Source organism: Anguilla rostrata, chromosome 2 (assembly GCF_018555375.3).
Source record: "Anguilla rostrata isolate EN2019 chromosome 2, ASM1855537v3, whole genome shotgun sequence".
Lineage (NCBI taxonomy): Eukaryota > Metazoa > Chordata > Actinopteri > Anguilliformes > Anguillidae > Anguilla > Anguilla rostrata.
Genome location: NC_057934.1, coordinates 54,249,317 through 54,268,276, shown reverse-complemented (window position 1 = coordinate 54,268,276; position 18,960 = coordinate 54,249,317). Strand labels below are relative to the sequence as shown.

Sequence of the window (18,960 nt, the reverse complement as noted above, 5' to 3'; positions counted from 1 at the left end):
TTATTACAGCAGAGCTAATCTGAAAGCCTTAACGGCCACATCTACAACATGAGGGAAAAATGCAGATCTGAAGCGCTGTCAAGTTTACAAGACTCCACTCATAAAAATATATAGATGGAAGAGACAGCAAAAATCTCCATTTAAAAAAATATTTTGTTTGTATCATATATTGTATAATCTATTTTTTTCTTTTCACAAAATCTGATAATTTTAATGCTGTGAATTGAACTAGGCTGACTAAACACAGGAAAAAAGAATCTAAAGTTTTGCAAATTCCTTAAGTGTAAGCATGCACTGGAATCACAACATGCATCAATATATTAGTGAAGAATTACTGCTGTATTTTAGCAGTTGTGAGCTAGTGATGTGTGTTTTGAGATGTTCTCAAATGGCAATTTCAGATTTACATATTAAACACACAAGTAATCAGAGACAATCCAAGCATTGGTTTTACAAGGTTTGGATAAGTGGTCATTTATTCCATTTAAAAATTCGTTAATTAACTTTCAGTCTGTGATATGTGCGATGAACACTGTAGTACTACATACTGCCACCTAAATAGGCTGTATCAGTTTTTTGTTTAGCTTATTCGCTTTTCTTGTAATTGCAGGAGTTAACTGTCTCAACTGATTGACAGTGATTAAAATGAACTCTATAAACTATGTGTGTCTTTTAAGAAAAACATTCATACTTCAACTGAAGGTTGTTTTGCCCAGTGTTTGACACTGAAATGCACATTGAAAATCACAGAAAAGCTAGTCTGAAAGGTTACAGTAAGTCGTAACATTTTGTTTCAGCTAGTGTTTCATCACAAGCAGTAAGTCCAGCTGCGAAAACTAGCCATGCAGCACACTGTGCAGTACCAGCCTCTGACAGTTGAAGTATTCTAATAGTTCAAAATGAACAAATCAGAGAGTGGGGGTGTGTAGGCTTATCCAATCCCAGTAAACGCGAGGGTGTTGCTAGGATATAGGGTGATGTGATGACAGCTCAGTATGGGAGGAGCCTGTTACCAGGGCAGCAATGCTGGTGACGCAATCAGTAAAGGCCTGATTCGCTGCAGGCACCAGGGTTACTATAGTTCAAGCCTGAGAGAATAAAATGTTAGATACAAAGATACAACTGACTAAAACAATATATTGCACTAAATACTTAAATACCTAACATATCTAAATATCCCATGTGAAACAAAAAACTGAGTAATGGCAATGGAAAAAGCCCTGTTGAATAATTCCTGATGACAGGCTGATATTTGAACTTGTAATGTATATGCACTGTATGAATGCATGCACACATGTAGGAGGTCCCATGGTGTCTTTACTACTGTACTGAATATTTATGTTTACAAAATAAAAAATACATAACAAAAAAGACATGACTTCTCATTCAATGATTTCAATGTTGAATATCTCCAAGGGGATGAGTCATTTACAGCTTGTATTGTCTGAGTCAATCCAAACGTGCAGCTATATCTGGTGTCGACCAGTAGAACTGTAGTATTGCATAAGTATGACCTGAAAACATTCTACATGTGCCTTCACTTACCAGGCTGAAAATGGTACTCAGTCTGGTAAGTTAAGTCCAAGAACATGTTTTGTAACAATGAATGAAAAGTAGCTGCAACTGTCAGGCAGTGCAGCCTCCTTCAGCATTAGTTTACAGCACGCCGGCTCGCCTTGCGGTCGGGTAACCCAATCCTGCCTGTGCCATGCGCAGCTCTGGCTGCCAGCCCTGAAAGGTGGGATATAACTGGCTGTTCTGTGCGTCAGGGAAGGATGGCACAGCGTGTTGTTTTACACAAGGCTGGTTCTTTGAGAGCCTTACAGTCCTCCTTTGATGCAATGACTGCACAGCTCACCTGTTGGACTGAGCATTCCAGACTGGGAGCAAATTAAGATTAGTTCTTTTTTTTAAAGCAAGAGTCTGTTGAATTTTACCATCATAGCTGGCTATTTTATTAGCAATTTTATTGGCCTGTGCACATAAAACCTTTTCCCTTTCGTCACCACCTTTATTCCTCAATGTGGAAATCCCAATCACAGTTGTAAACCTGTCCCATCGCTGAAACGTCCTCCGGTTTGGAGGGCATGGACAAGCACGCCACCCTCCCAGAAAACATCCAGCCAACCAGGGCTTCTCTTCACCCTGCAGCCCATCGGCTGTGCTGCGCGGTCTCTGTGCCAGACCAATGGCCTTCTGCACAGCTGGCACAGGGAGCCTCCAGGCGCTTAATTGACCAGATAAGACAAACAGCGGGAACTGCCCCTCAGACCGAAACCTTCCCTCCTCAGATAAAGCTATGGCTAGCTGAGAGCTGACCAATGGGACAGCACAACAGAGCTGCAATTTGCATAATCAGGATTTGATTCTGGACCACGAAAGGGAGCAAGCACGTTCCATTTTTTGTTCAGTTGGCCACACTCTCCTTCCAAATTCCACAGTCTCCCAAGATTGACATGAGGGAAACTGATGACTTCACTTAGGGAAAAATACACATTCTGCAGGAAAATGGAAAGCATTAGTTTTAAATTGAATATCTGAAGAGCATACATTGCAAATGTGCATTCTTCATGTTTTAAAATTCAGTTTAGATACAGTAATTGATTGTTCATGAGACTTGGGGCATGCTGATGTTTATTAATAGCCAAAATTGGCTATGAATTAAAAAAAACCTCTAGACTAATCCATAACTTCTGGGTTATCTTGGAATTAAAACATACAAGACCTAATTAGCTGTAGTCACACATAATGCACTTGAGAAGTGCCACCATTACAGCTTCAGTAAAATATGGAATAATGGAAGTTTTTACTGGGAATTGGTTTCAGACTGCAGACTGGTAAAACATCACTCCACTCTGCTCTTATATTATCAAACATCACTTGTACTGGCAAGTACTACCTGACATTTATCCTCCAGAATTAAAGACCAAGGTAATGAAGTACTGCAACAAGGAAATAATTTATACTCTTAAAATGGAAGTCAGTTTTATTTTTGATGCAGTGAGCATGATAAATGATTTAATAAATAAATGTCACTTTTAACTGAAATATTACAAAATGTTGTCCCTGAAATGAATACAGAAGACTGATATTTTACATTGGCCATGATTATTTAGGTTATTGCATACATGGTCTGTGTGGTACTTCTTTTCCAAACATCTGATAAGTCAGGATATAAACATATCAACTTATATAAATAAATACTGATTTCCATATACATGTTATTTGTAATTAAATGTATAAAAATCCCAGCTGTGAAATGAGGTAACAGGAAAAAACAACCTCTCCATTTGGCTTGTGCCATTCAGTTAGTCTTTGATATTATAGTTTCGTATCTTGCCAGTCTTCCCATGAGCTCTGGAGTTCTTGGCAGATTCTGCGCGTGACGTCATTGGTTTCCTCCTCTCCTGGACGGCCATTTTAGTGCCCTGCACTCTCACCTGACTCCCTGGGGCTTGGTTACTTGAGCCCTGATTGGTTCCTCTGGCATGCTCCCTCTCTCCTCCTAATCCAACAGACACAACAATGCATGACTCTTTATTCCAAACGCGCTTGTACAATGTAACAGAACACTTGCATTACACTCAGATTTATGCTGCCTTTGAAGCAAAGGTTTTTTTTTTTTAAAAAGAATGTTCTTTTCACATCAAAATGTTAAAAAGTGAATACAAAATAAAATGCTCAGATGTGTTCAACAGTTTTTTTATCAGAGTGAATAGACTGCTTGACAATGTTTTATGAATAGTTTTTATGAGTTTATGACCATATGTCCATTGCTGAACAGAGAGGATGTTGAATGCAGTCGTCCTGCGCGTTTATACATTGAGAGAGACTGGCAGACAGGCAGAGACAGTTGGTAACAGTGCCCTCCTGTTCAGCACTAGACTTTCACTGGGTAAATCAGTGATGCACACATGCAGCTCAGTGAAGAGACGGGAGATGTGCAAACACAAAGCAAACATTGTTGGGGCTGTTTGTGATAACCTCTGTCCAGTGACAGACTATGGCACAGTAGTTATCAGTCTAGATTCGCCTTGCTCTTAATTGCACAAGGTTTGTGAAACGCGTTTAGATATAGCCATGGTCACTGTGTGAAAACTGATCCACAGCCTGTTGCTTCATGCACTTTAAACATGGGGTAGATTGACGGGAGTTTGTGACAATGATCCATTAAATTCTTGGGAGATGATTAACAGTCAGGTACATGGTAACTGGAACATAAAAACAGAATGGATGATTTGATATCTCCTGCGGTCGTGCTTCAACTGAATAAAATTTGTCAATGCCAGCCAAACACCAAATTATATTCTGAAACTGGCGTACTGAGGCAGTTAATCTACAGAAGGTCTTTAGTACCCTAACTACAAACTCCTCGTATTTTGCAACGCTGTTAAAAGTGACATGCATATCCCAAAGCATTAGAGAATATTAAAATAAGATTTTTGGACTATAGCAAAATTGGTGGAGGTAGCAAAAATCAATAATAATGTTGTCATTCACATTTAGAATTCTAACATTATTTGTGGCGCAATTATTAGTCTTGGGAGTAATTGTAAATCATGATGATGCTAAACCCCATTTGGTGTTTTTCTTCCAAATGTATTCTATGTACTGTAATTTATGTCCAATACTAAAGATCCATTTCTAAGATTTTTTACTGAACTCCCACCACTCGCATAAACCATATAATTAAGTGCAAAATGGGTTAATCGACACACGAAACCTTGCAGCCGACATCTGTAAATGCTGAGAGAGAAGTTGGCCGTTTGTGCACGCTTTCAGAAGCCAGCTGATTTCTGGAGCCAACAAGGCCGAAGTGAAAAGTTATTTCTGTTAGAGCTGTCCAGGACCTGCACTGGCTACGAAAATTGTTCCAGCAGCAAATTTTTATATACTAGGGGGTCTACAGGGACCGATCTAAGGCTATTAAAATAATATAGTATGAAATGATTTGGTATACCCGTGTTAAATCGAATGTCCTGTATAAAGGTGGGAGGACAGTCAGTGACCCTTGACCTTACATATAGAAACAGACAGAAATGTTGTGAAGCAATCCGTACAGTCAAAGCCAGTGTGGCTGTGTGGTGACCTCGGGGCCGGCTGGCCTGTGCCCATGGCCTGTTGCAGTCTGTCCCAGATGCACAGAGCCAGCGCCAAACCACCAGTCAGCACTTTGCCCACCGGGCCGTGTACTGTGTGTGCCCGCTGCCTGGCTTATCGAGTACCAGCCACTGATAACAAACCCATAGCGCATATGGCAGCCATGCTTACAACCCTGTCAAACTGCTGTACGCATATTCAGCTATCAGAGAGGGAAATATGTAGAGATTCTGGAAAAATGACAAGGATTAACTATGAAGCAACATATTATCACTACCAGCTAAACTGGAAAAACCGGTTACAGTGCTGCCCTCCCATGCTGCTAGTGTAGAAAATAAAGGCTAAGATTCAACCTAACCAATGTGCTTTGTCCTTTACTGTAACAAATGCTGTTCTTTTTTTAAAATAAATTCAACGAACTTGTGGTATTATGAATTGAAATTGGCAACATTTGAAGCATTTAAGTGCTTAGTGATAAGGAGTATTTGGAATTAACCTTTCCATAGACGCCAACGGGTAAAAAGCAGCATGAAGGGTTAAACACTTCTTGTTCCTTTTCACGACCCTTCAGCCCTATGTGCTACGGTACCATGATGTGACTGTCGCCGTGGTGTAAAAAACTGGTGCACACCTGGTAGCGTTGAGATCGACCTGAAGGGCCTTTGTCCCGGGGGCAGGAGGGGCAGCGCATGCAGCCTGGGGGGGGGGGGGGAGAGGGGCAGTGCGTGCACCCTGGCTGTCTGCTCCAAGGTTGGGAAATGGCTGTCCTTGCAATTATTCCTCCCCCCTTTCCTACTTTCACAAACTCCTATTTTGGTTTTTGACCAACAATCAGATATGCTGATGCAGATTCTCTAAGGCACACTGTGGAAGCTTATTACCTCCTTCTTGCATTTTTTTGTGATGTGAGGTAGAGGGCCTGTCAGCAATGTGCTGCACTATAGATCCCAACTTTGATTTTGTCCAGATTAAATAAATGTATACATTGCAAGGTCTTGGGATAAAGCACAACTGATTAACCCCAATATGTCTGTCCGAGGATCATTCAATTATAATAACTTCATTAAGAAAGGCTCCTACAAAATTGCAGATTTTCCTGGATTTTCTTTATGAAGCTTCCTGATATCTTCATTTAAATTATGCAGCCAGCCTTAATAAATTGCATACATTTGCACAATGTATAGTTCATATACATGTTCATATACATCTATTCATCTGAATACAGTTCTCCCAGTTTTGGGGTCTCACATTGAAATTCAGAAAATATACATTCTGGCTAACCACAAAATTCAAGGTTCATCTATATTTAGTAAAGGTGTATCATTTTAGAAAATAAGGACAGCCAGTTTATTTCACACGATAATTGATTTGGATGTAATTTGTTACCATTTGTGCCTAGTACACTACGCCCTGTAGAAGAATAGCAGCAGGTATCTTTCACTGTCTAAAGTCACTATTGTGTTATGAAATTAAACAGAAAAAAAAAGAAGCCCATGTTCTCTGGAACACCTGATAAGCATCGCTGCTTGGCTTGCGATGTGTTCATGCTCCTGATACATGGGGGATTAGCTGCCAAGGTGCATTCGCCTGGCACAGTTTACCACCGAGGGCACTGCACTCCTGATACTCCAGCTGTTACTATATTACTTCATTACTCAGTCATATTGGTACACCGCAATACAGCCCTACTTGAAAAGTTGTATCCCATCTGCCAAGCATCCTTGATATGAACTTTTTATTCTATATAATTATACAATTATTTTATTCTAAAGTAATAAAATATTTTATTTCAGGTATACTTCAGCATATTGCCTTTTTCATTTGGGATGACTTATTATCTTAACATATAAGACTTTACTGTCGGAGCTGGGGAGGGAGGCACAGAATAAGCAGCACACAAAAGCAATGTGAACACACTTAATGCTTCTGTGGAAAGCCCTGACCATCAGAAGCCAGCAGGATGAGCCGGGCCCACCCACCTCTGTCAGGGCTGCTCCTGGCCGTGAAGGCGGACAGGTCGGAGCCCCGCTCCAGCATCTGCCAGATGTCCCCCAGGGACTCGTCTGTGCCCACGGACGACATGAGGGCCTGGGAAGGGCTGGAGGGGCGCCCCATTCCAGAGGCCTGGCCCGGATCCATCTGCTCCCCCGCCCGTGATTGGCTAGCCTCAGGGGGCGTGTTCTCCTTCTTGCCTCTGGTATGCGGCTTGAACAGGGAAAGAATGGAACTAATCTGAGAAATGGCAAAGCCTTCAGGCCCATTGTGCAGCTGATGGAGAAAGAAGTATTCATTCTGACAGCAACCCGGCACGCCTTTTCCCACAATGTCCCCGTACTCCAGCATCCATCTGCTCTCATTATAATGCAAAAAAAACCCATTACTGATCATAAACTATATTCCACCATGAGAAAGTAACAAGGCTGTAATAAATGATCTAGTGGGAATATACTTCTTATCTTGTTATGCTTCCCCCATTTTCTCCTCAGGTTGAATGCTTAATGTGAATGCATGGGGGAGAGGGATGAGAGCGGAGAGGGGGGTTCGATCAGCTGACCCGGGGAAAGGCTGCCGGCCACAGTCAGCACTCACACAGCTGGGATTCAATCCCAGACAGTGGGGCACATCCATGACCCGGAGCTGTGCCTATACATACTCAGCCACTCAGCAGCCCAAATTATTACCTTTTTACAGCAGAACTCTATCAAGCCGGTTTGCTAGTAGCCTGCTCTCCCTTGAAAAGGATGACTACCAGCAGCGTCAAACACAGGCCAGCAGTACAAAACTGGCTTGAGAAATGGCTAAGGCTGTATTTTCCACATGAAAATGCAAGCGCAGCAGGATGTTAGCTGTTATGACTCACTTTTTCTTTAGCTTCCTTAAAAAAACGACTCAATGTTAGCAAGCTTTTCTGACTGGTTAACAAAATCACACTTTTTTGGAGCTGTATCTTGGCTGTACACTTGACCTACTTCCATATCATCATTAGCTCTTATCAAGTACATGACAGCCACTTTTTCAGACAACATTTCTTGTGTGAATGCCTGAAGATATTCGTTCGTTATGTGAACAAGAGAAGAGCCAATGCTGCGTGTGAAAGTGGCCAAAGAATGTGAATGTAAATTCAGCGTTGCCATCAGTTATGCAAAGAATTTATTTCAAACCTTGTGAAAATATTCACCTGACGTGTGTGGCTGTGCTGGTCCCAGGGATTGATAGAGCTATCTGACTCACTGGTCCCTTTCCCGGAGAAACGTGACCGCGCCGCCTTTTTATGTTGGTCTAGCTGAGCGTACTGCAATGCCTGACAAACAAACAGGAAAAATCCACATTTCTACAATGGAAACACCGTAAACCCAATGCCTTCACACAGCCAGATTCAATCAGAACTGCTTTCAGAATACAGCAGGTGTATATATTCTTTTTTTAACAGCTGAAGCTAAAAATATTACTTTCATGGACTTGTACCTATGGCACAGTATTTAACTTTGGCTCCATCTAGTGGCCTTACAAAAGAGGTGGTTGAAAACTTGGAAGCACAGTGTACACATGTTACAGAGTGAGGGAGGACAAGTGCAACAAGACAGGAGCAATGTGCCCAGTGCAGTGTACCGTGGTGAGTTTGGCCCAGTGTAGTGTAGTGAGTTAGGCCCAGTGCAGTGTAGTGTAGTAGTTAGGCCCAGTGCAGTATAGTGTAGTAGTTAGGCCCAGTGCAGTGTAGTGTAGTGAGTTAGGCCCAGTGCAGTATAGTGTAGTAGTTAGGCCCAGTGCAGTATAGTGTGGTGAGTTAGGCCCAGTGCAGTATAGTGTAGTAGTTAGGCCCAGTGCAGTATAGTGTGGTGAGTTAGGCCCAGTGCAGTATAGTGTAGTGAGTTTGGCCCAGTGCAGTGTAGTGTAGTGAGTTAGGCCCAGTGCAGTATAGTGTAGTGAGTTAGGCCCAGTGCAGTGTAGTGTAGTGAGTTAGGCCCAGTGCAGTATAGTGTAGTGAGTTAGGCCCAGTGCAGTATAGTGTAGTGAGTTGGGCCCAGTGCAGTATAGTGTAGTGAGTTAGGCCCAGTGCAGTATAGTGTGGTGAGTTAGGCCCAGTGCAGTATAGTGTAGTAGTCAGGCCCAGTGCAGTATAGTGTAGTGAGTTAGGCCCAGTGCAGTATAGTGTAGTGAGTTAGGCCCAGTGCAGTATAGTGTAGTGAGTTAGGCCCAGTGCAGTATAGTGTAGTAGTCAGGCCCAGTGCAGTATAGTGTAGTAGTCAGGCCCAGTGCAGTATAGTGTAGTAGTCAGGCCCATGGCAGTATAGTGTAGTGAGTTGGGCCCAGTGCAGTATAGTGTAGTGAGTTAGGCCCAGTGCAGTATAGTGTAGTGAGTTAGGCCCAGTGCAGTATAGTGTAGTGAGTTAGGCCCAGTGCAGTATAGTGTAGTAGTCAGGCCCAGTGCAGTATAGTGTAGTAGTCAGGCCCAGTGCAGTATAGTGTAGTGAGTTAGGCCCAGTGCAGTATAGTGTAGTGAGTTAGGCCCAGTGCAGTATAGTGTAGTGAGTTAGGCCCAGTGCAGTATAGTGTAGTGAGTTAGGCCCAGTGCAGTATAGTGTAGTGAGTTAGGCCCAGTGCAGTATAGTGTAGTGAGTTAGGCCCAGTGCAGTATAGTGTAGTGAGTTGGGCCCAGTGCAGTATAGTGTAGTGAGTTAGGCCCAGTGCAGTATAGTGTAGTGAGTTAGGCCCAGTACAGTGTAGTGTAGTGAGTCAGGCCCAGTGCAGTATAGTGTAGTAGTCAGGCCCAGTGCAGTATAGTGTAGTGAGTTAGGCCCAGTGCAGTATAGTGTGGTGAGTTAGGCCCAGTGCAGTATAGTGTAGTGAGTTAGGCCCAGTGCAGTATAGTGTAGTGAGTTAGGCCCAGTGCAGTATAGTGTAGTGAGTTAGGCCCAGTGCAGTATAGTGTAGTGAGTTGGGCCCAGTGCAGTATAGTGTAGTAGTCAGGCCCAGTGCAGTAAACTGTTGTGAGTTAGGCCCAGTGCAGTGTAGTGTAGTGAGTTAGGCCCAGTGCAGTGTAGTGTAGTAGTCAGGCCCGGTGCAGTATTTGGTACAGTGATATACACTCTGGATCACCTGTGTCGTGAGTCTGTACTGCAGCTGCTCCAGAGCAGATAGGAGTCTTGGCTGCAGCTGAGTCGGGTCTTTTGCAGAATCAGAAGACTCAGGGGCTGAGACGGGTCTCTGAACAGGACCAGGCTGCTGTACGTCTACCAGGGAAGACAAAAAGTAAGTACACTATGTTAGCATAGGCGTGCGTAAGCACCAAGCCAAATATTCAGCTGCCAGCCGTGGGCAAGTTCAACCCGTATGCCTGGGACTACACACGCGTGTTCACAGTAATGGCTTCTCGGCTCTGGAACCCAGAGAACCGTGTAACGCTGAGAGGCTGAGCACAGGCGCAGGATGTTATCCTTGCGCAGGAACGCGGGAGCCGCTGGGAGGCGGCGCGGGGGCGCTAAGTCAACAGCGCTCAGATTTCCGGGGGAGAGGGCTGGTGTTGACGGTGCTGCGCAGACCCCCGCAGCCCCGTGTACACAGCGGCGAACCGAGCTTAATCCCGGGGATCAGGTCACTGCCGTGGAGCGGTCACGTGGGGGCGGGGCGAAGCTGCCTCCGCCTCGTCTCCCCGTTAACCCTTCGAGCGCTCCTCCTGCGCTGCTCGTCTGAGGGACGGTACGGCACGCTGGTAGCGCTGTGCTGAACCAACACGTACGGAACGGAAAACAGCAGCAGCCAGGCAAAACCTGCAGCTATGCTTGAAGTAGGGAGGGAGAGAAAGGGTCTTTTATTGTTTTATTTGATTCAAACCAGAGAAGTTTTTTTTCCTCCTCTCTACTTCAAGTGGAGATGTTATCAACTCTCTGCTGATACTCTTGTGAACTCTCAGACAGAATGACCTTGGAATTGAGAGATAAGATAAGATACACTTTATTGGACCATGTGGAGTAATGTGTCCTCTGCATTTGAACCCACCCAAGTTACTTAGGGTCAGTGGGCAACTCCAGGTCTGAGGCCAGTGCCTTGCTCAAGGGCAATGTCAGGAGTGTACCTAACCTGACTTGCATGTCTTTTGGTGTGGGAGCAAACCAGAGTACCCACAAGCAGTAAACCACAAGCAGTAAGAGTGCTGGTATGAGAGCAGTAATAGTAGTGCTGGTATGAGAGCAGTAATAGTAGTGCTGGTATGAGAGCAGTAATAGTGCTGGTGAGAGTGCTGGTATGAGAGCAGTAAGAGTGCTGGTATGAGAGCAGTAATAGTAGTGCTGGTATGAGAGCAGTAATAGTAGTGCTGGTATGATAGCAGTAAGAGTGCTGGTATGAGAGCAGTAATAGTGCTGGTGAGAGTGCTGGTATGAGAGCAGTAATAGTGCTGGTATGAGAGCAGTAATAGTGCTGGTATGAGAGCAGTAATAGTGCTGGTATGAGAGCAGTAATAGTGCTGGTGAGAGTGCTGGTATGAGAGCAGTAATAGTGCTGGTGAGAGTGCTGGTATGAGAGCAGTAATAGTGCTGGTGAGAGTGCTGGTATGAGAGCAGTAATAGTGCTGGTGAGAGTGCTGGTATGAGAGCAGTAAGAGTGCTGGTATGAGAGCAGTGAGAGTGCTGGTATGAGAGCAGTAATAGTAGTGCTGGTATGAGAGCAGTAATAGTGCTGGTGAGAGTGCTGGTATGAGAGCAGTAATAGTGCTGGTGAGAGTGCTGGTATGAGAGCAGTAATAGTGCTGGTGAGAGTGCTGGTATGAGAGCAGTAATAGTGCTGGTATGAGAGCAGTAATAGTGCTGGTGAGAGTGCTGGTATGAGAGCAGTAAGAGTGCTGGTATGAGAGCAGTAATAGTAGTGCTGGTATGAGAGCAGTAATAGTAGTGCTGGTATGAGAGCAGTAATAGTGCTGGTATGAGAGCAGTAATAGTGTGCTGGTATGAGAGCAGTAATAGAGTGCTGGTATGAGAGCAGTAAAGTAGTGCTGGTATGAGAGCAGTAATAGTGCTGGTGAGAGTGCTGGTATGAGAGCAGTAATAGTGCTGGTGAGAGTGCGATGAGAGCTAGGTAGAGAGCTGGATGAACAGTATGTGCTGGTATGAGAGCAGTAAGAGTGCTGGTGAGAGTGCTGGTATGAGAGCAGTAAGAGTGCTGGTGAGTGACCTACACAAGGCCGCACGGTTGGTTCTCTGGTGTGGGACGTACCGTCCAGGCCTGCTTCTGTGAGCCGGGAGCGGAGCCGGTTGCCCACCTCGATGAGCCGCTGCCTGTCCTGGGTGAGCTGGGCGATGCAGCGCACGGCCTGTTTGAGTTTGGAGCGCAGCAGCGGTGCGCTAGCCCTCCTCTCCCCACAGTCCTGCCCCAGCAGCTGCTGCCGCAGGCGCAGGTTCTCCTCCTGGAGCTGCCTCAGCGCTGCACTCTGCAGGCCACCGAGAGTAATGCAGCCTCTGTTAGCATGCGCCGCTACCAAGCATCCGCTTCACTGCAAGGTTTGGGCTGAGAGTGATTTTAATGGTACCTGTTCAACAACAATGGGCTCCCTTCCACTGGCAATGTCCAGCTTCAGTGCAGAAACCTAGATACCAGTTATAAAAACATTCTCAGTGTTCGATGCTAATAATAAATAAACAGAATTAATAAAACACCATTGTTGCATTTTAAAGTGTCTTTGAACACAATAGAAAAACAATCATAAAGAAGCGCATGTAAAGAAAAAAAAAACTTCAGAATGGTCAAAACCAGAAAAAGACTGTCACAAACTCAGTCGGAGCTGTCTTAATACAATCTAATCAATCTTAATACAACAAATCGTGAGTTGTGAAGGGGGCGTGCACCGACTGATGTAAGACTGGAAAGATTTTACTCCGACTACTAAGACTGAAATTGCTTAAAATATCGTGAAGTGTAAGGTCAGCATAACATAGTTTATTGAGGTGTAACACAGAGTGTAAAGGGATAATAAACCCGTGTGTGGTCCTTCCTGTGTGCTCTAGGACAGTAATCACGCGCTTCCTGTCTGTGGGCACTCGCCTGGTTCCCCAGGGCCACAGCCTCCAGGTTCTGCAGCAGGCTGCCTCTCTGGTACTCCTCCGCCTCTCGCCTCACTTCATCCAGCTCCATCTCCACCGCAGCCAGTCTCTGCCTCAGACCCGCCTCCTCACCCGCCGCCCGCTTCTTCTGATTGGCCAGCTCAAACCGCAGCTCGTCGCACTCCACCTGCTTTGAATGAATCTGGGGGTAAAGGGGCACCATGTAAATGCACACAAAGCATGAGAACCATTATAAGGTACACGTAAACTTTTACAAAAAGACTACATATGAAAACCATTTATAGAGAAAAGGAACACCTGAATGAGTTTCCCAACAAACTTTGACATGATTTTTTTTCCTTTAACCATTTAACTAAAGGTCAAATTTGACAGCTCTTATCCCACTGAGAGTTCCTAATGGACACACTGGTACCTGCTGTGTGAGCTGGGCCAGGGTAGACTCCAGGTGGGCCAGCCTCACTTCCTGTTTCCTCAGAGTGGCTGCGTTGGACACTTTCTCTGCCCGCAGCCCACCTGTCGACACAAGGGCGTTTCCCAACACAGTCAGAGAGCCTGGACCTCTCACCACAACACAGCCATGTTTGGGCCTCTCACCACAACACAGCTATGTACTCACTACATACCAGCCTGTGCTCTATGAGAACAGACTGCAGCTCACTGCACACCAGCCTGTGCTCTATTAGAATAGACTGCAGCTCACTGCACACCGGCCTGTGCTCTATTAGAATAGACTGCAGCTCACTGCACACCGGCCTGTGCTCAGTGAGAATAGACTGCAGCTCACTGCACACCGGCCTGTGCTCAGTGAGAATAGACTGCAGCTCACTGCACACCGGCCTGTGTTCTATTAGAATAGACTGTAGCTCACTGCACACCGGCCTGTGCTCTATTAGAATAGACTGCAGCTCACTGCACACCAGCCTGTGCTCTATGAGAATAGACTGCAGCTCACTGCACACCGGCCTGTGCTCTATGAGAATAGACTGCAGCTCACTGCACACCGGCCTGTGCTCTATGAGAATAGACTGCAGCTCACTGCACACCGGCCTGTGCTCAGTGAGAAAAGACTGCAGCTCACTGCACACCAGCCTGTGCTCTATGAGAACACACTGCAGCTCACTGCACAACGGCCTGTGCTCAGTGAGAATAGACTGCAGCTCACTGCACACCGGCCTGTGCTCTATTAGAATAGACTGCAGCTCACTGCACACCGGCCTGTGCTCAGTGAGAACAGACTGCAGCTCACTGCACACCGGCCTGTGCTCAGTGAGAATAGACTGCAGCTCACTGCACACCGGCCTGTGCTCAGTGAGAAAAGACTGCAGCTCACTGCACACCAGCCTGTGCTCTATGAGAATAGACTGCAGCTCACTGCACACCAGCCTGTGCTCTATGAGAAAAGACCGCAGCTCACTGCACACCGACCTGTGCTCTATGAGAACAGACTGCAGCTCACTGCACACCGGCCTGTGCTCAGTGAGAATAGACTGCAGCTCACTGCACACCGGCCTGTGCTCAGTGAGAATAGACTGCAGCTCACTGCACACCGGCCTGTGCTCAGTGAGAATAGACTGCAGCTCACTGCACACCGGCCTGTGCTCAGTGAGAATAGACTGCAGCTCACTGCACACCGGCCTGTGCTCTATTAGAATAGACTGCAGCTCACTGCACACCGGCCTGTGCTCTATTAGAATAGACTGCAGCTCACTGCACACCAGCCTGTGCTCTATGAGAATAGACTGCAGCTCACTGCACACCAGCCTGTGCTCTATTAGAATAGACTGCAGCTCACTGCACACCAGCCTGTGCTCTATTAGAATAGACTGCAGCTCACTGCACACCGGCCTGTGCTCTATGAGAATAGACTGCAGCTCACTGCACACCGGCCTGTGCTCTATGAGAATAGACTGCAGCTCACTGCACACCGGCCTGTGCTCTATTAGAATAGACTGCAGCTCACTGCACACCAGCCTGTGCTCTATGAGAACACACTGCAGCTCACTGCACACCGGCCTGTGCTCAGTGAGAAAAGACTGCAGCTCACTGCACACCAGCCTGTGCTCTATGAGAACACACTGCAGCTCACTGCACAACGGCCTGTGCTCAGTGAGAATAGACTGCAGCTCACTGCACACTGGCCTGTGCTCTATTAGAATAGACTGCAGCTCACTGCACACCGGCCTGTGCTCTATTAGAATAGACTGCAGCTCACTGCACACCGGCCTGTGCTCTATTAGAATAGACTGCAGCTCACTGCACACCGGCCTGTGCTCATGAGAAAGACTGCAGCTCACTGCACACGGCCTGTGCTCATAGAAAGACTGCAGCTCACTGCACACCAGCCTGTGCTCTATGAGAAAGACTGCAGCTCACTGCACACCGCCTGTGCTCAGTGAGAATAGACTGCAGCTCACTGCACACGGCCTGTGCTCTATTAGAATAGACTGCAGCTCACTGCCACCGGCCTGTGCTCTATAGAATAGACTGCAGCTCACTGCACACCGGCCTGTGCTCAGTGAGAAAGACTGCAGCTCACTGCACACCGGCCTGTGCTCAGTGAGAATAGACTGCAGCTCACTGCACACCAGCCTGTGCTCAGTGAGAATAGACTGCAGCTCACTGCACACCAGCCTGTGCTCTATGAGAATAGACTGCAGCTCACTGCACACCAGCCTGTGCTCTATGAGAATAGACTGCAGCTCACTGCACACCGGCCTGTGCTCATTGAATAGACGCAGCTCACTGCACACGCCTGTGCTCATGAGAAAGACTGCAGCTCACTGCACACGCCTGTGCTCTATGAGAATAGACTGCAGCTCACTGCACACCGCCTGTGCTCTATAGAATAGACTGCAGCTCACTGCACACTGGCCTGTGCTCTATTGAGAATAGACTGCAGCTCACTGCACACGGCCTGTGCTCAGTGAGAATAGACTGCAGCTCACTGCACACCGGCCTGTGCTCAGTGAGTAGAAAGACTGCAGCTCACTGCACACCAGCCTGTGCTCTATGAAACACTGCCTCACTGCACAACGCCTGTGCTCAGTGAGATAGACTGCAGCTCACTGACACCGGCCTGTGCTCTATTAGAATAGACTGCAGCTCACTGCACACTGGCCTGTGCTCTATTAGAATAGACTGCAGCTCACTGCACACCGGCCTGTGCTCTATTAGAATAGACTGCAGCTCACTGCACACCGGCCTGTGCTCTATGAGAAAAGACCGCAGCTCACTGCACACGACCTGTGCTCTATGAGAAAAGACTGCAGCTCACTGCACACCAGCCTGTGCTCTATGAGAATAGACTGCAGCTCACTGCACACCGGCCTGTGCTCAGTGAGAATAGACTGCAGCTCACTGCACACCGCCTGTGCTCTATTAGAATAGACTGCAGCTCACTGCTCACCGGCCTGTGCTCTATGAGAATAGACTGCAGCTCACTGCACACCGGCCTGTGCTCAGTGAGAAAAGACTGCAGCTCACTGCACACCGGCCTGTGCTCAGTGAGAAAAGACTGCAGCTCACTGCACACCAGCCTGTGCTCAGTGAGAATAGACTGCAGCTCACTGCACACCAGCCTGTGCTCTATGAGATAGACTGCAGCTCACTGCACACCGCCTGTGCTCTATTAGAATAGACTGCAGCTCACTGCACACCGGCCTGTGCTCATTGAGAATAGACTGCAGCTCACTGCACACCGGCCTGTGCTCTATGAGAAAAGACTGCAGCTCACTGCACACCAGCCTGTGCTCTATGAGAATAGACTGCAGCTCACTGCACACCGGCCTGTGCTCAGTGAGAATAGACTGCAGCTCACTGCACACCGGCCTGTGCTCTATTAGAATAGACTGCAGCTCACTGCTCACCGGCCTGTGCTCTATGAGAATAGACTGCAGCTCACTGCACACCGGCCTGTGCTCAGTGAGAATAGACTGCAGCTCACTGCACACCGGCCTGTGCTCAGTGAGAAAAGACTGCAGCTCACTGCACACCAGCCTGTGCTCTATGAGAATAGACTGCAGCTCACTGCACACCCGTGCCATAGAAGACTGCACTCTGACAGCTTGCTCTATGAGAATAGACTGCAGCTCACTGCACACCGGCCTGTGCTCTATGTAGAATAGACTGCAGCTCACTGCACACCGGCCTGTGCTCTTGAGAATAGACTGCAGCTCACTGCACACCGGCCTGTGCTCTATGAGAAAAGACTGCAGCTCACTGCACACCGAGCCTGTGCTCTATGAGAAAGACTGCAGCTCACTGCACACCGCCTGTGCTCTATGAGAATAGACTGCAGCTCACTGCACACCGGCCTGTGCTCTAGTGAGAATAGACTGCAGCTCACTGCACACCGGCCTGTGCTCTATTGAGAATAGACTGCAGCTCACTGCTCACACGGCCTGTGCTCTAGTGAGAATAGACTGCAGCTCACTGCACACCGCCTGTGCTCATGAGAAAAGACTGCAGCTCACTGCACACCGGCCTGTGCTCAGTGAGAAAAGACTGCAGCTCACTGCACACCAGCCTGTGCTCAGTGAGAATAGACTGCAGCTCACTGCACACCAGCCTGTGCTCTATGAGAATAGACTGCAGCTCACTGCACACCAGCCTGTGCTCTATGAGAATAGACTGCAGCTCACTGCACACCGGCCTGTGCTCAGTGAGAATAGACTGCAGCTCACTGCACACCGGCCTGTGCTCAGTGAGAAAAGACTGCAGCTCACTGCACACCAGCCTGTGCTCTATGAGAATAGACTGCAGCTCACTGCACACCGGCCTGTGCTCAGTGAGAATAGACTGCAGCTCACTGCACACCGGCCTGTGCTCTATTAGAATAGACTGCAGCTCACTGCTCACTGGCCTGTGCTCTATTAGAATAGACTGCAGCTCACTGCACACCGGCCTGTGCTCAGTGAGAATAGACTGCAGCTCACTGCACACCAGCCTGTGCTCTATGAGAAAAGACTGCAGCTCACTGCACACCGGCCTGTGCTCAGTGAGAATAGACTGCAGCTCACTGCACACCGGCCTGTGCTCAGTGAGAATAGACTGCAGCTCACTGCACACTGGTCTTTCCAATCATTCTGCTGTTTGTGCTCTTCAGCGTGAATTCCTCAGAGGATTTACCCATGCGCTGCGTGTGTTTGCGTGTTTGTGAGCGGCTGTTGGGGCGTCTCCCCGTAGCGCCGTGTATAGACAGGTTTCTGAACTACAGGAAGCCAAAGGGGAGTAATCTGATAAACGGTGTGCACTTCATGCAAATACTCGCTCTTCAATTGACTTTGACACAAAGCCTCCGAGCGGACAGCCTTCCTGACAGACAGCGCGGAGACAGAGCCAGCTCTTCCGGCCTCCTACCGATGGTCTCGTTCAGGGAGCGGGTGTGGTTTTGGAGGTAGGCGTTGTCGGCGGTGACGGGGAGCGCGGGGGCAGGGCCGGGGGCGGGGACCGGGGCTTTGGACGCCTCCTCCAGCTGGTTCTGCAGGAGCCGGCACCGGGCCTTCAGCTCCGCGACCTCCTCCTGCAGGGCCTGGCAGTACTCTGGAACGCCTGCAGCAGCCGCAGCGCCTGCAGGACCACGGGAAACACGAGCCACACGTGAACATGGTCCGGCTCACACGGACGCGCTTCTGGAGTACATCACACTGCACTACAGCCACTGAGCTGTCAGAGCGCATTTATTACAGTGTGTCTAAGTTCACCAGTTCTGTACATCACCTAAGGATGTTACCACCAAGCCGCACGCTCGGAATGTCTACATTACAGCTGGAATCTACAGTAAACCAAAGAGGAATCTTACTTAAGG

At 47.4% G+C, this 18,960-nt stretch overlaps 1 protein-coding gene across 5 annotated transcripts in view; it reads right to left on the bottom strand.

The window, feature by feature from the left end:
- Nucleotides 1–2,956: 2,956 nt before the first annotated feature.
- Nucleotides 2,957–18,960, bottom strand: part of ccdc57 (coiled-coil domain containing 57) — a 61,581-nt gene continuing 45,577 nt past the window's right edge. For 4 of the 5 annotated variants that reach the window (XM_064323110.1, XM_064323109.1, XM_064323108.1 and 1 more), the window contains exons 12-20: nt 18,513–18,722; nt 13,567–13,667; nt 13,135–13,335; nt 12,623–12,679; nt 12,310–12,523; nt 10,198–10,331; nt 8,279–8,401; nt 7,080–7,305; nt 2,957–3,505 (exon numbers count right to left, since the gene is read on the bottom strand). In XM_064323110.1, coding sequence (XP_064179180.1) covers nt 3,309–3,505; nt 7,080–7,305; nt 8,279–8,401; nt 10,198–10,331; nt 12,310–12,523; nt 12,623–12,679; nt 13,135–13,335; nt 13,567–13,667; nt 18,513–18,722 — 1,463 coding nt within the window. In that variant the 3' untranslated portion in view covers nt 2,957–3,308. Of the gene's footprint in view, nt 3,506–7,079; nt 7,306–8,278; nt 8,402–10,197; nt 10,332–12,271; nt 12,524–12,622; nt 12,680–13,134; nt 13,336–13,566; nt 13,668–18,512; nt 18,723–18,960 lie in introns of those variants that run through there. The other variant, XR_010328430.1, reaches the window with a different exon arrangement.